We start from the raw sequence: 14228 nt of genomic DNA, 5'->3' as shown, positions 1-14228 counted from the left end.
AGTGAGGCGCGTTTCGCCGTCCCTTATGTGTATTCAATGTCTTCACGGAAACAGTGTATTTTGTATCAGGGTCGCACGCTGGACGCCAAGAGGCTCAATCTTAATAGTTCCGGGAAGCACAGCTAGATAGCTTTAATTGGGAAAAAAGAAATGAAGAAATATATAGGGTCTGGCAACCACACGCAAAGGTTGTCTGCCCCCATTTCGACGAACGGAATATGCCTTCGATTTTTTCGATTCTGCAGAGCCTACAGTCATCTGATTATTCAGCAGTTAAACAGCGCTGCATTGGTTACGACAGCAGAAGTATCTCTGTAAGCTGCACCAAGTCATCATCAGCTCGCAGTCGCAGTTGCAGGGCAGTCAAAGCGGGAACAGCACACTGTAACATACCCTGCTCGAAGTCAGTCGCACATTGATCTGTGACTTCTGGTATTCTTTTTTGAAAGGCGGAACTAAAAGCTTCGCGAAGAACATATCGCGCCCCACCTTCAAGCAGCAGCGTGTTGTTTGATAAGAAAGAGGGCTTGGCACCGGGCACGTGGAGTAGAGGCGTTGCACCGAGGCACGTGGCTGTGCTTCCGCTAGACAGAAGTATAAACTGTTCAGAAGATTTCGACGTTGCATAGAAAGCACTGACAGAAGCTGAGCGTGACCTTTAGTTGTTATTCCCTTAAAGCATGCTTCACAACGCTTCATGCCGTCTTAGCATCATCTGAACGTTCTATTGGCTGCACTAGAACGTAAGTACTATTTTTAAAAATGGTTCTTTATTTACGTGTGAATGCGTCGCCATATTTGTACTCTGTTGGGAGAGAACGATAGAAGCATTTAAGTTGAAAAAAATGTTAACGATAGCAACGTAAATTTGGAGAAAATACAAACAGAAAAATAACAATTTGTGTGATAGAGACGCACTTGTCTTCCGCATACGCGTTTAAATTTTTGTCAACAATAATGACGTGGAACTCGGCAAATGAAAATACAACAGGAGGTATACTAGCATATATAATGGAAGACGTCGTTTGTAACAACCGAATATTTAACAAATGAAAGCTACAACAAAAAAGTGACTTCCGAATCAGCTTTTGAGATTGATGTAGAGCATGTGCGAATAAATAATCGTGAGACATGAGGCAACACATTTATACGCGTCTAGCCGAAGACTACGCACTCTTTCGTGCTCTTTTGACATTTACCATAACTGTCCTCTCTAAAAAACACAATCCATTGAGATAAAGCAGTTTGAAGAAGTAGAATACATAGCTGTTCTGAATTAGATTCTATCGAATTAAGGGGGGGGGGCGGTGCTAATATATTGCACTGAAAACGGTGAATTATTGAAATAGTTTGAAGAAAAAGAAGTTTTGATCTTGCTGGTGCCTTGCGAATTTTCCGGAATGTCGTTTGCGGCTTGTTGTAGATAAGGTAATTTATTATAAAACTACCAGTATGTTTCGTTAGACCCAGTTTGGTTGACGTAATACGCCAAATTGTTTATGTCAGATGATTCAAGCTTTGTAATATTAGCGCTATGTTTTTGTCATATGCGCGCTCATAAATACTTTCATGTGTTCCATGCTTGCGTTTTTTTCCATTGGAATAATGCACGACACATAATTAGTAAAGTATTCAATGCTTCTTTCTAAAAAAAAGTATTTGCGCTTAAAATAAACAACTGTAGTTTATAAACTTTGCAAGATGAAAATAACAAATACGAAAATTTCACTTTTGTACTATTTGCGACTTCATTTTTGCCATGTGGTCCTCCCATTAGCGATTCCCTTTGTGCTTCAATCAAACGAAAATAGAGGTTTATTCTAATTGGCAAGTTTTATTTCTACAATTTTTGTTCCTAGGAAGAAAACATTATTGGAAATGTTTTATTTACTACAATCCATTTCGCTCATACGGTAGCTTTCTCGTTAGTGTTCCCTATTGCCGTCACTGAGTAACTGCAAAAAGTATTTTTCTCATCAACGTAAAAATTGTAAGAATAAAGCTTTTCATATAAGAATAACCACCCAGTTGCTTTCAATTGATGAATAAAGTTGATTTTCCTGATGTGAACAAATGGGACAATATTCTAAAATTTGTTACTTATCTCATTAACTTGAGAAATCTCGGTGGTTTAAAATTAGTATCATAAGTACATCTTTTCACGGTAGGCGCAGAACAGAAATACTCATACACTGTGTAATATTGCATAAAGGCAAGCATAGAACAATACGCAAAAAATGTCTGGGCGGCATATGGCAGAAACATTGAAAATTGCGCCAACAATATAGAGCTTCAAACAACCTACATAAACGTATTATTTTATTGGATCAACCAACTTACGTATATACGTATTATATGATAAGTTTTCTTGTCAATAAAATATAAATGACCTTGTAGGAAATTGGGAAGGCCGCTTCGTGTACAAAATTCCTAATGCGAAGCATTTATGAGCAAACTTCCGCTAATTTGAGCGTATCTATCTATCTATCTATCTATCTATCTATCTATCTATCTATCTATCTATCTATCTATCTATCTATCTATCTATCTATCTATCTATCTATCTATCTATCTATCTATCTATCTATCTATCTATCTATCTATCTATCTATCTATCTATCTATCTATCTATCTATCTATCTATCTATCTATCTATCTATCTATCTATCTATCTATCTATCTATCTATCTGTCTGTCTGTCTGTCTGTCTGTCTGTCTGTCTGTCTGTCTGTCTGTCTGTCTATCTATCTATCTATCTATCTATCTATCTATCTATCTATCTATCTATCTATCTATCTATCTATCTATCTATCTATCTATCTATCTATCTATCTATCTATCTATCTATCTATCTATCTATCTGTCTGTCTGTCTGTCTGTCTGTCTGTCTGTCTGTCTGTCTGTCTGTCTATCTATCTATCTATCTATCTATCTATCTATCTATCTATCTATCTATCTATCTATCTATCTATCTATCTATCTATCTATCTATCTATATATCTATCTATCTATCTATCTATCTATCTATCTATCTATCTATCTATCTATCTATCTATCTATCTATCTATCTATCTAGCCACCTACGACTTTATCTCTCGAGGCCGTTCTGATGATGGGATTTATACCAAAACTTTAATGGTTCAAGACGACTGTATGACAAGCATAACTGATTAGTCATAAAATGAAAATCATGAGAGGTATGTCACGAATGTCAGGATTTACATGTCATGATCTTGCTGCTCTTGTGGTGGTTTCGTTCACACGACGTATTGCAAAACTGGTATGCTAAGACATGACTGCATGGCGTACATTAGTGGCGACCCTAACGCTTTCCGCCCTGGGGTCTGCATGACATGCATGTCATATAAGTCATGACATACGCTCATGGTGCTCTTGCGGTCATTTCGCTAGATTAACATGGACCAAATTTGGTATTACGTGATGTGAATGGGTGATAAAGGTACATGATTGGGGCAAACGCGATAATCTGCATGCGTTAGTGTAAGGACATGACTAATGCCACGCTCATGATGCGCTCGCGGCCGTACCGTTAGCTTCGCATTTACCAAAAGTAGTTTTGGTGATGTGAACGCATGACGAAGGTGAATTGCACGTCCGAAGATGATAATGACATGCGTGCCATGTAAATTATTACTATATACTACAGTCATGATGCGCTCACGGCCGTTTCACTAGTTTCAAATATACTAAATTTGGTATTACATGACGTGAATGGATCACGAAGGTTTATTAATGGATCACGAAGACTGGTGCTAACATGATGACCACAATTCGCGTGTCATGTCAAAACATCACAACACACCACGCTCATGATGCACTTGTGGGCGTCTCGCTAGATTTACACATACCAATATTGGTAATACTAGACGTGATTGAACAGCGAATGTGAATTCCAGGCCCAAACATGAGAGTCATGACATGGACGTCATGTACGGCATAATTTACATGCTTTTCGCTGCAGGTGCTGGTATTGCAAACGTTAGTGGTGCCGTTGTTGCGCGACTATAAACAACATACATGCATCTTATCGAGATACTTGAGCGTGCATAACATTTCTACTTGTGCCCCGCCGTGGTGGTCTAGTGGCTATGGTACTCGGCTGCTGACCCGCAGGTCGCGGGTTCGAATCCTGGCTGTGGCGGCTGCATTTCCGATGGAGGCGGAAACGTTGTAGGCCCGTGTGCGCAGATTTGGGTGCACGTTAAAGAACCCCAGGTGGTCAAAATTTCCGGAGTCCTCCACTATGGCGTCTCTCATAATCATATGGTGGTTTTGGGACGTTACACCCCACGTATCAATCAATCAACATTTCTACTTGTGTTTACTGTTTACAACATTCGTGCGCCTCGCAACTACGTGCCGATTATAAAGTGACATATCAACCTTCCTCATTCGTGCTTCCCGTACCTCTGATTCCTACTGTACGTAGGATCTGTCAAACTTCTTTCTCTGAAATATTCTATCAATTCACTGTTTTCAAAGCACTCAGTCAGCATGACTTTTCTAGAATAAAATTAAGTGTCGCCAAAATGTCTGGGACGTCTGACGTGGAATGATATATTAGAAAGCCAGGGGATAAATAATGCTCAAACTTTTGCCGTAATGTTTGGAAATCACTGGAAAGGACACTCTTTGTGATGGAAGCCCATTTTTACATACGATATTTTGAAGATATTTTTAATGATATAACGAAAACCTGCTTATGCCGTAGGGTTTCTGGATTATCGCAGTACATAAGCTTATGTGAGCTCAGGTGGTGAGGTTCGGTGCAGTATGAATACCGTTAATGCACGCACTGATTTTAAATTTCGTGATAGTTACTATTAGTCATCATTTGCTCAAAACACAAAACATTGGCTCTAGCGTTTAGGCACGATGTGTACACGATAACATAGTGGTGATGTACGTTATTATATATACACCATTTTCCAATAGGGCTCAAGTGCTGCCATCTTGGAGCGATAACGTTGCAGTTTATATTCGTGTCCATTAAACCAACAGTTTCATGGTAAACTCACTCTCACAAAATTGCTTTGCTGGAACACTTTATATTTAATAACCACAAATATTTTATATTGTGACATGAAAAACCTACAAAACCAGCGCTTGTCAGTCCAAGATGGCGGCGCCTATGAGTTTAAAAAATCGTGTTTGTGGATCAGCCCATTTAGTGTTCCTGGTGTTCAAATTTTCTTCACCTGCAGAGTGAGCCAAATTTTATCCCCGGTAATTGCTGTTCTGCTTATATTTAGCCACTTCTAAAGCGAACTATTGAGTTTGTAATGAAGTGAAAAATGGCGACATTACTGAATTTGATATCTGCAATCAGATCACAAGTGGTCATGTAGAATGCTTAGAAAATGCGCATCTTGTATATTGAAGGTGTATCGCTATGACGCCAGCGTGGTTAGATATAATTCTGGACGCCTCTGTTTTTTTTTCTCCATCAGGTTTTACAACATGAAGCAAGTTCTCCTCTCTTTTACGGTGGGCAGTTTAGTACTGAGCTACGGCCTAGGGCAGCTGACTTCATCATCAGGTACATATGATGCTCATGTTCGCACTAATGACTTCATAAAAAATATGTAAGTACCACGTGAAATTTCAGTCACAAATAAATCAAAGACATGTCGCTGTTAGTACATTATACATTAGGAGAATCAAGCTCATCTCTGGTACCGTGTCGTTGTCACAAAATTTAGTCCCGCAAGGGCTTTAATAGTGAAAAAAAATGTTCAATTGGGATGGTGTGGACCTTCATGTGTGGAGTTTCATTAAGATGTGAGGTAACTTAGTCGACTTTAAGGCTTTTCGCATGTATTTTATATGGGTCATTTTTGAAGGGGACTTGGTGTCAGGACTCGAGAATATTGATGCTCATCAACAGAATGACTTAAAGTTTAACGGCCGTTTTAAAAAGCCGTTTTTGTACGGCGGTAATTTTTCAACACCTACTGATCACATGCGTCAAAGAAAAAAATTGCTTGCGATAGGTCACGTTCATGTAGTTCACAAACATACTAAAGATTTAAAGTAAACTCAACAATTAAAGTGATGTGTGAGCCAGACCACTAGCATTAGGATCGTGGGCTACGTTTTTGACCCGTGTGTTTCAGGTATAATCAGATGGAAATTGCTGTATATGGTAATGTGGTGTACGGACGATATCTTCTGCCTACAATTTCCTAGGCCGGAGCTGCGGTGCCTTTGAGACCGTTTTCTCGTGTTTGTTCAATGCATGGCCACATGAATACAAGTTTAGTTTCCTCTTTCAACGTCACTGCGATAAGCTCCACTCATAGGTGTCAAGTAAACCGTAATGAAGGGTGCCCTGGGCTGCGATAAAGAGCGCTTGTGGGATCATTACAAGATGGCATCTTGTACTACTTTTCACAGTTGAAGTACTTAAACGAGTGTAACGACTTTCAATTAGCTAGTGTGAGACAATGACAAGAGCTTGATGTTATGCCTTCATAGCAACGCTACTTATCTAGGTGTTCTCTAGGACAACTAGCTTGATTTAGGAGATGGTAGAATAGACAAGTAGAAATTTCCGTTCACCTTCGTGATGCATTACACAAAGAAAAATGAGAAAAATGATGCATTACAAACAAAGAAAAATGAGAAAAATCATGAGAACTTAAGCGTTTTATACTCCATTTTTGTTTCCTGTTCCTCTGGTAAACATTATTGTTTTAAATTATCATGTAAAGCCAGCGCAGACCACGTCACCTATTTGGCGACTGTCTCAGTGCGTTTAAGTTCACGTAATGTCAAGAAGTCACGTGGCAAAAAGTGTAGAGTTGGAGGTCGCTACGGAACAAGCAGGGCTGTAGAACAGTTAAATGCCTCGAATGAAGGAAGTCTATAGCTTGGCGATGCAGTATAGGCGGCAAATGCACGAACGCGCACATCTCAGATAATGTGGGTGTTCACGTCAATATTGGTGCAGATCACGTGAATCATTCAATCACACATGTTTTAACTTATAATTTTCGTTAGTGCCTTTTCTTATGCTCTAGGGGCGTGCAACTTCACGGGCTTGAACTTGGAGCGCATGGTCGGGGACGTTCTGAAGCACCTGCCCGTGACGTACGCGGAACACGAGAACTGGCCCGAAGCGTTCGTCGCCGGCCTGCTGTCGTCCTCCATCATCTACACTGGTTTCGATAAACTCAAGCTGGCAGGGCCAGTGGTTCCTTACTGCACAAATGGGACAAGGCTGGTGCATGCTGAATTGGCCACGACCGGAGAGGACCAGATTGTTGCCTCGGCAAGCTGGAAAACCTGCAACGGTCTGAACGGAACCTTCGGGACCTACACTGGAGCCAGGGTCGCTGTGACGTTCCAGGTGAGAAATTGATAAGGCTGCCAGGGTAGCTAGGTCTATCACAAATGAAACATCGACTTACGAAGCGCGAACGTAATATACCAGCTCGGTTTTCTCAAATACTCTATTCTGAGGGGGAGAACGATGGCTATCACTTAGTTTGCATGCAAGCTTTTAGAATTTTTATACAATTGTAAAGAATCATGAAGTGTTTGAATTCAACGATTTGAATGCATTTGAGTAGAATGATGCAGGTGAGTGAAATTATTGTTTAATTATGGGATACGCCAGCTCACAAGTCATTTTGCTTCCTATAGACGGCTAATAACGCTAGGTAATTAATAAAAGAAAGGGGCATTGAAGATACAGCTGAATACCACTGATTCTCTTTCCAAGAAATTAGCCATAATAATTTGTGAATCAGGTGCAGTTTCTTAAAAAGAGTTATTTTAGTGAAGTTAAATGCAACTTTATGCGCGAATATATGAGGAGAACAATGCTTTGTTTCGACTCTTCGAAAGAACTGATATTCAAAACTTTGCCATAGTACTATGTGTTTAGGGCTTAACTGCGGTCTTCTGCGTAAGACCTGAAAGTGAGGAAGCTGAACTAATAAAAATTCATTTATTACGAACCTAAATTGTGAAGTCGTAAAAAAACTGCGTTTATTCATGCACTGTATTTGTGGACATTACCACAATATTGCAAACAAGGACACCGAACAACGACTGGACCAAGCTTTGAATTCTGTTTTTCTAGTAGTGTATATAGATTCTTCCGGCGTAAGGCCAGCTACGATAAATCCACATACAATAAGAACTCCCCCATTTTTTTACGCTCTTCTTTACTTTCTGTGGCCTTTGAGGTATGAAAACATCACTATAATTTTTTTCGTATACTTACGTCTCAAAACTACGATGATTATGGAAGGGACCGTAGTGTTGGACCCAGCAAATATTTTTTACGTGCACCTAAACTTAAGTATACACCCGCACACAATTTTAGCACCCCAAAAATGGGGCTGCTATTATATCTCGCCATTTGCGGATCAGTAGTACAGAACTACTATACACCATCACGGGAGGAATCTAAAAGCTTTTAATTTATTCTACATGTGACTAGGTAACTATTATGATAATTCGATTTTCATTTCTGGCTATTCTCTCGCATTTCTCAGCTCTGTAGGAAAATACACGCTTGTACTTGATTCCTTCACCTGAGATTCCACGTTAGTACATTGGTTGAGGTACTCAGCTGTTGACTAAATAGACGAGGGAGCATAGCCAGCTGCTAAATCAATAGACGAGGGTGCATAGTTAGCTGCCGACTCAATAGACGAGGGTGCATAGTCAGCTGCTGACTCAGTAGACGAGGGTGCATAGTGGCGACAGCGGTTGCATTTAGGTGGAGACAAAATGCTGCGTGCCAGTGGCAATGGATTAGGCGTAACAGTTTTTTAGAAGTATAACCTCAGATATTGGTCACATTAAAAACCTCACTGAGTAGAAATTTTCTGAGTCGTCAACTGCGGTGAGCTTTTTAACCATACCGTAGTTTTTTCGCGTAAAACCGAATCCCTCATCAATACTCGTTTGAATAAATGTGCTCATTGCAAAAAATGATATTGGTATTCTTTTTCTCAAGGTCGTTAAACCAGGCTACCCTTACCACGCTGTCAACAGTGCTGTGCTGACTCACCACAGCGGCCCCAAGCCTGTTTTCATCGACAAGGTATCCCTATTCCTGGATGGAGCTGGTGACGTCATGGCCTCTGTGATAGCGATTGTAGGGAAGCTGTTTCCACAGTTCGCCAGAGAATTCTGGATCGACGTACTCACGTCAAAAGTGTCCAACATATTGGCAATTGTTTCGATCACTTGAAGTAGCGATGTCGGCCGAGTTTGTACTCGATAGCCATTGAACATTTCGCAACCAAACACAAAAATTAAGACGAAGGCGTTTAGTTCCTACACTTGAAGCCAAAAGAGAGCAACGCTGGTATGGGGGTTTCTCCTTTGAGGGAGCAGTTGCGTTGACACTCACATTACTCGACTAAGTGGAGCAACTGCGGAGGGACTAACCAATGCTCTGAGTGGAAACACAAGACAAACGTATTTGTGCGTCTGCAGCAGCCATACGGACGTGGCCTGCCATTTAAATTGGCTAGCAGGCTGCGTGTTAAGGCCGCTGTGGACGCGGGAATAAATATGCCTAGTCTTTCGGCTCGTTTATCTGCGAAACCCAAGCCACCTCCCGTGTCGTTGCATTTCAAACGAACGTTTACTCGAGTGACTGCTACACCTAGTTTTGCTTCAAACCATTTTTGCAGCACCGGCGTTGACACCCGTTTCAACCAGGTCACTGCCATGCGCACCGCTTCTGCTACGCATCCCATCACAGTTCGGAGCCTCCGGATAGTCAAAGCACTAATTTACTTGCAGGTGGCGACTTTATCCAAGACCATGGCGAGGCTTATGGTATCTATTTATACCAAAAAGTGCTCTGCAGCACATGTTTTTTTAGATGTAACTTGGCTTTCTCCGCTCACACTCGGCCCACAAAAATCGTGGCTGGCCAACAAGGAAGACACAACGCGTGTTGCGTTTACCGTGTAATCAGGCAGTGGCGTTTAATTATTCTAAGATGCTGCGGGTATGCGACCTTAGCTCAAGTTTGACGTATAATCCGTCACTCTCTTTTGGTTCTCGCACTACACCGCTCTCCCTGTATCACTAAGCCTCATGCATTGTGATGGCATTTACGTTAAAGGCTGCTTTAGTTGTCAAACACCAACCACCATTGAGTAAGCTCTCTTATGTCAATACACAGTACATGTTGAGCTAACTTGGGAAGGATACGTTTCACTTTCCTGTTCTACCGATTACTAAGACGGAGGAATCAACCATGAGTTTTCTATTGATTGCTGCTACTAGCGGCTGAAATTGTGGCGACGTTGACGAAATTGTGGTGACGCATGTAAGGACGTGCCGAAGGATGTATTCGTGGAGGTCAAAATAATGACGTATTACTTTTTTTTGCCATTCCAATAGGGCGACACCACCCCACTGACCAATACCACTGCGAGAAGAATGTGTGAAATAGAAAATGCGTTTGTGAAGCGTCCAGAGAGTGTGACCTAAGCTCAGTTTTCTCCCCCCCCCCTCCTGGTAGTCAAGTGGCTGAGGCCTTAGGTCTCGATGCAGCATGTCTCGGGATTGAATCGCAGCCGTGGAGGCTGCATTTTCAATGAGGGCGAAAATGCTTGAGGCCTGTGAGCTTAGATTTAGGTGCACATTGAAGTACCCAGAGGGTGGGAATTTCCTGAGCCCCCCTGCTACGGTGTCCATCATAATCACATGGTGTTTTTAGGCTTGAAATGTGAACATTTGTTATCATTATTATTATTGATAATAATTATAATATTATTATTATTATTATTATTATTAATATTATTATTTTAAAGTTTTCTCCATTGATTCCGCAGCATATGGTGAAGCCATGTGACAATTAGACATTGTGACTTAGATGTTTGGCAATTGCGTGTTTATCACATTGAACATCACCCGTTTTGCATCTGTTTTATCTCTTATGATACATTGAACATATTACATCAAGTTGCGAGAAGGTTCTGTTAGATTTTACTACGATAAAAGAGTGCTAAACGCTGTGGAATGCCTGTGTTATGTGAAATCATTTCAAGAATAAGTGGCACGTGGCAAATCTTTTGAATGTATACCAAGCAGCTGGACGTTTGATGGTATGTATTTGCTCGGCTTTGAATATAACATTTTGCAAGAAAAAGTGACTGTGCCACATTAGAAAGTGTGCCTGGATTATATTGTGTACGGAAAGGTCTGGGGTAAAATTTGGCTCACGGAATATTTTTTTATGTTTGTCAACAGGACGTGGGGACTTTTCAGACGCTATTTTCATGACAGAAATACGTCCCAGAAATCTCAGTACACCCTGGCCTAAAACACTTCGGTGTTAAAATGCCTAAAGCGTAGCACTTGACCCTCACCTACAAAGTGCGCAACAAACAAAGAGATCGTTCAATCAAAAAAAGCCTTAATCAACTCCTCGAGTCACCGGCTCAGGCGCACTACGCCAACAACACCTTCCTATGTTCAGTGCAGCGAGCGGTTATGCCATGACATATTGCCAGTGAGCCTACGGTAAAGCGAGTTTAATAGACCAATAGAATGCCAGTGATGAGATCAGCTACGTCGGTTTATACTCTCCTAGAGTATCAGGTTTTTGGTTTCAACTATGACTGCATAAAACTGTAAATATTAGTTTTCTCTGGCAATGGCAAGAATATATGAGCAATTGAACTGTATTGGGAGTGAAGAAAGTGTGTAGCTACCACCTGAATATTGACTGTCGGAAAAAAGTTTGGCAGATCCCACGTACCTGGTAATCGACGTTATGCGAGGCATGCGGAAGGAAGGTGACCATGGTGCAATTTTTTTTTGTCGAGCGACACGTCATGTAATGACACTAAATATACGTACAAACGCTGCACGCACAGCCATATGTTGAAGAGTTGCAGATGTTCATATAACCAGTTGTTTGCACTTACGTGATGAATCCAACTAGAACATGCTCATTAGCATTAACAGAAGCTGATATGAAGCGCTGATGCTCGCGAGGATGCTGGTCCTAGGCACTGCTGCATGAATCAACTTTAGCGCATAGCAAGTAACCATAATTGACGTTAACCCAACTTGACGGCTGTATCAAAGGAGTACATGTGTAATGTTTATAAATTTGGGTAGGCAGCACGTCAAACACTATTAACTTTTCACAAAAATTAGCGTATATTTGAAAAGTAGTTCCGAGACCTGGCTTAGCTCTGAGGTAAAATGCTTGATTGCCACGCAGAATGCTGGAGTTTTATTCCAGCTGGGACCCTGACAATTATTCTTTGCATTCGTCGGGTCGACGCTATCAATTTCGAGTATTTCTGAACATTCGCGCGTTCACGCTGTTCTCGTCGATCTTGCAGGTACTATTAAGTTCTTGGTAGATACTTAGTGTCAATCCCCTGTGGTATATACCCTTATACGAGCGGTACATATTGTGCCACTGTCTAGCGGGAAGCGTTTGACAGTGATACGTGACGGGATTAAGACCATATTCATGTCTTGACCAGCGCGTCATATTCGTCAAACTGTCTTACCCTCCCATGTTTAATTTGTTCGCGCCAAGTTAATGGGGTGACCATGAGAGCACAGAAACATAAGCGGCTAGATAGATAGATAAATGTGCTTAAAGTGCCGAATTTAACTAAGAATTGATTCGCATTTAAAAGCTTGCCATGGTGTCGTCTCTCTCCTTCTGTTACCTCGCCCTGCTCGACCATACCGTTAGAGGACATTGGCAACATGCAAAGCGCCCGAACAATTGGTGGGTGTGCTGAGAACACGCAAGCCTGCATCTCGTAAGCGAGAAAATACACCTTATACGTAGAATGTTTACTGACGCTGGACAGAGCTGTACTCCACAACCACCATCAACAGTTACTTGCTCACTCAGAACCAAGTTGTGTGTTAATTCATGGGATCTCATCATCGTGATGTGAACGATGAGCTGCCAATACTCGATTAAGAAAGCTTGATTCACGAATGGAATTATACGTGTAAGCTTAATACCATCAACTTTAACGTATTCACCATCCTTGACTTCCGAAACCACATAGCCTACTTAAGCATCGAGCAATAATTTAGAGCTTAACTCTTAATAAGTACTCATTCAGCCTTCTATGCGCAAGCTTCTGTCTAATCAACAAAAAAAGGCTATAAACTTGATAATTCGATGATGTCAGCGCACTTTTCCTGTTGCATTAATTCATATATCAACAAGAATATGGAATCGAGATTTGGAAGCGCTCTTGGTAAGTAACCTACAGACAGTTTCCAATGCCATTATTCTTTGCTAGGGTTACCAAAAGTGGGTCAAGCAACGGCTTTCCACGGGCAGAGCATTCATACAAGGCAGCCCATTTTTGCCCTTGACCGACAGTTTTTCTGCAAAGTTTATTGCATCATACTTCTTGTTATTCTTCGCCTCCTCTCAAGGCTCATACCTAATGCAGTGAATTTTCCGAGTAGTAGGTGTTTTTTTTTCGCAGTATTTTGATCCGTATATTACTCATATAAGCGGAATTGACTAATATAACGAATTTAGGTAGAAAATATGAGCCATGAAGTATTTAAAGAATGAAGACTTTATTTAGCTGGATATTCTTTTAGACTGATTGATGAATTCCACTAAAGCGTATAAAACATTGCTGTGACTGTAGCCCAGAGTAGAGACGCCAATAGACTATATCGAACAATTAATTTTTTGGAAAAAAATGCGCGTGGTTGCTGCCTCTTCAACCAGCCATCCTGCTCTCGAACACCATAAATCATTCTGAATATCTCAGTGCCGTTGCATCATTTGCTTATCAACTACATTAAATAACGAATACCTTACTCACCGATAGGTTGACTAAAAGGCTGCCTGAATGAATGGCCGATTGAAAAAATAAATGAATAAATGACTAGATTAATGAGTGAATGAATGTATGGAAATCAGCTATCATGTAAGGACATGAGTAGCCAGAACGTATCGAACCTGGGAACTAGTAACACGTGCCTAAATCTAAGTAGCACTTGACGTCCAACATTATTATGCTGCATGCATATGACAACTGCTCTGTGGTCACTACAGTAGAGTTTTACAGTGAAAGCTGTTATAGCAACACGGGTCAGGCACGGCGCCGTAGCTCTCCGCCGCCGCCTGTGTTCGTAACCACTATTAATCAGAATAAGAACACAAACTGAAACAAAAACACCAAAGACATTGTGAGATTATAACCCGGGTCCACTGC

The 14228-nt window shown here is 41.0% G+C and overlaps 1 protein-coding gene across 1 annotated transcript; it reads left to right on the top strand.

Moving 5' to 3' along the window:
- Nucleotides 1–606: 606 nt before the first annotated feature.
- Nucleotides 607–11070, top strand: LOC119168051 (uncharacterized). The gene is made up of 4 exons (XM_075865383.1): nucleotides 607–743; nucleotides 5472–5560; nucleotides 7044–7372; nucleotides 8996–11070. Exons 2-4 carry the CDS (start codon nucleotides 5482–5484, stop codon nucleotides 9230–9232), a joined length of 645 nt encoding a protein of 214 aa, XP_075721498.1. The 5' UTR covers nucleotides 607–743; nucleotides 5472–5481; the 3' UTR covers nucleotides 9233–11070.
- Nucleotides 11071–14228: the final 3158 nt, after the last annotated feature.

This window comes from Rhipicephalus microplus, chromosome 6 (genome assembly GCF_043290135.1).
Source record: "Rhipicephalus microplus isolate Deutch F79 chromosome 6, USDA_Rmic, whole genome shotgun sequence".
Classification (NCBI taxonomy): Eukaryota; Metazoa; Arthropoda; class Arachnida; order Ixodida; family Ixodidae; genus Rhipicephalus; species Rhipicephalus microplus.
This window is presented reverse-complemented; position numbering and strand designations above follow the sequence as displayed.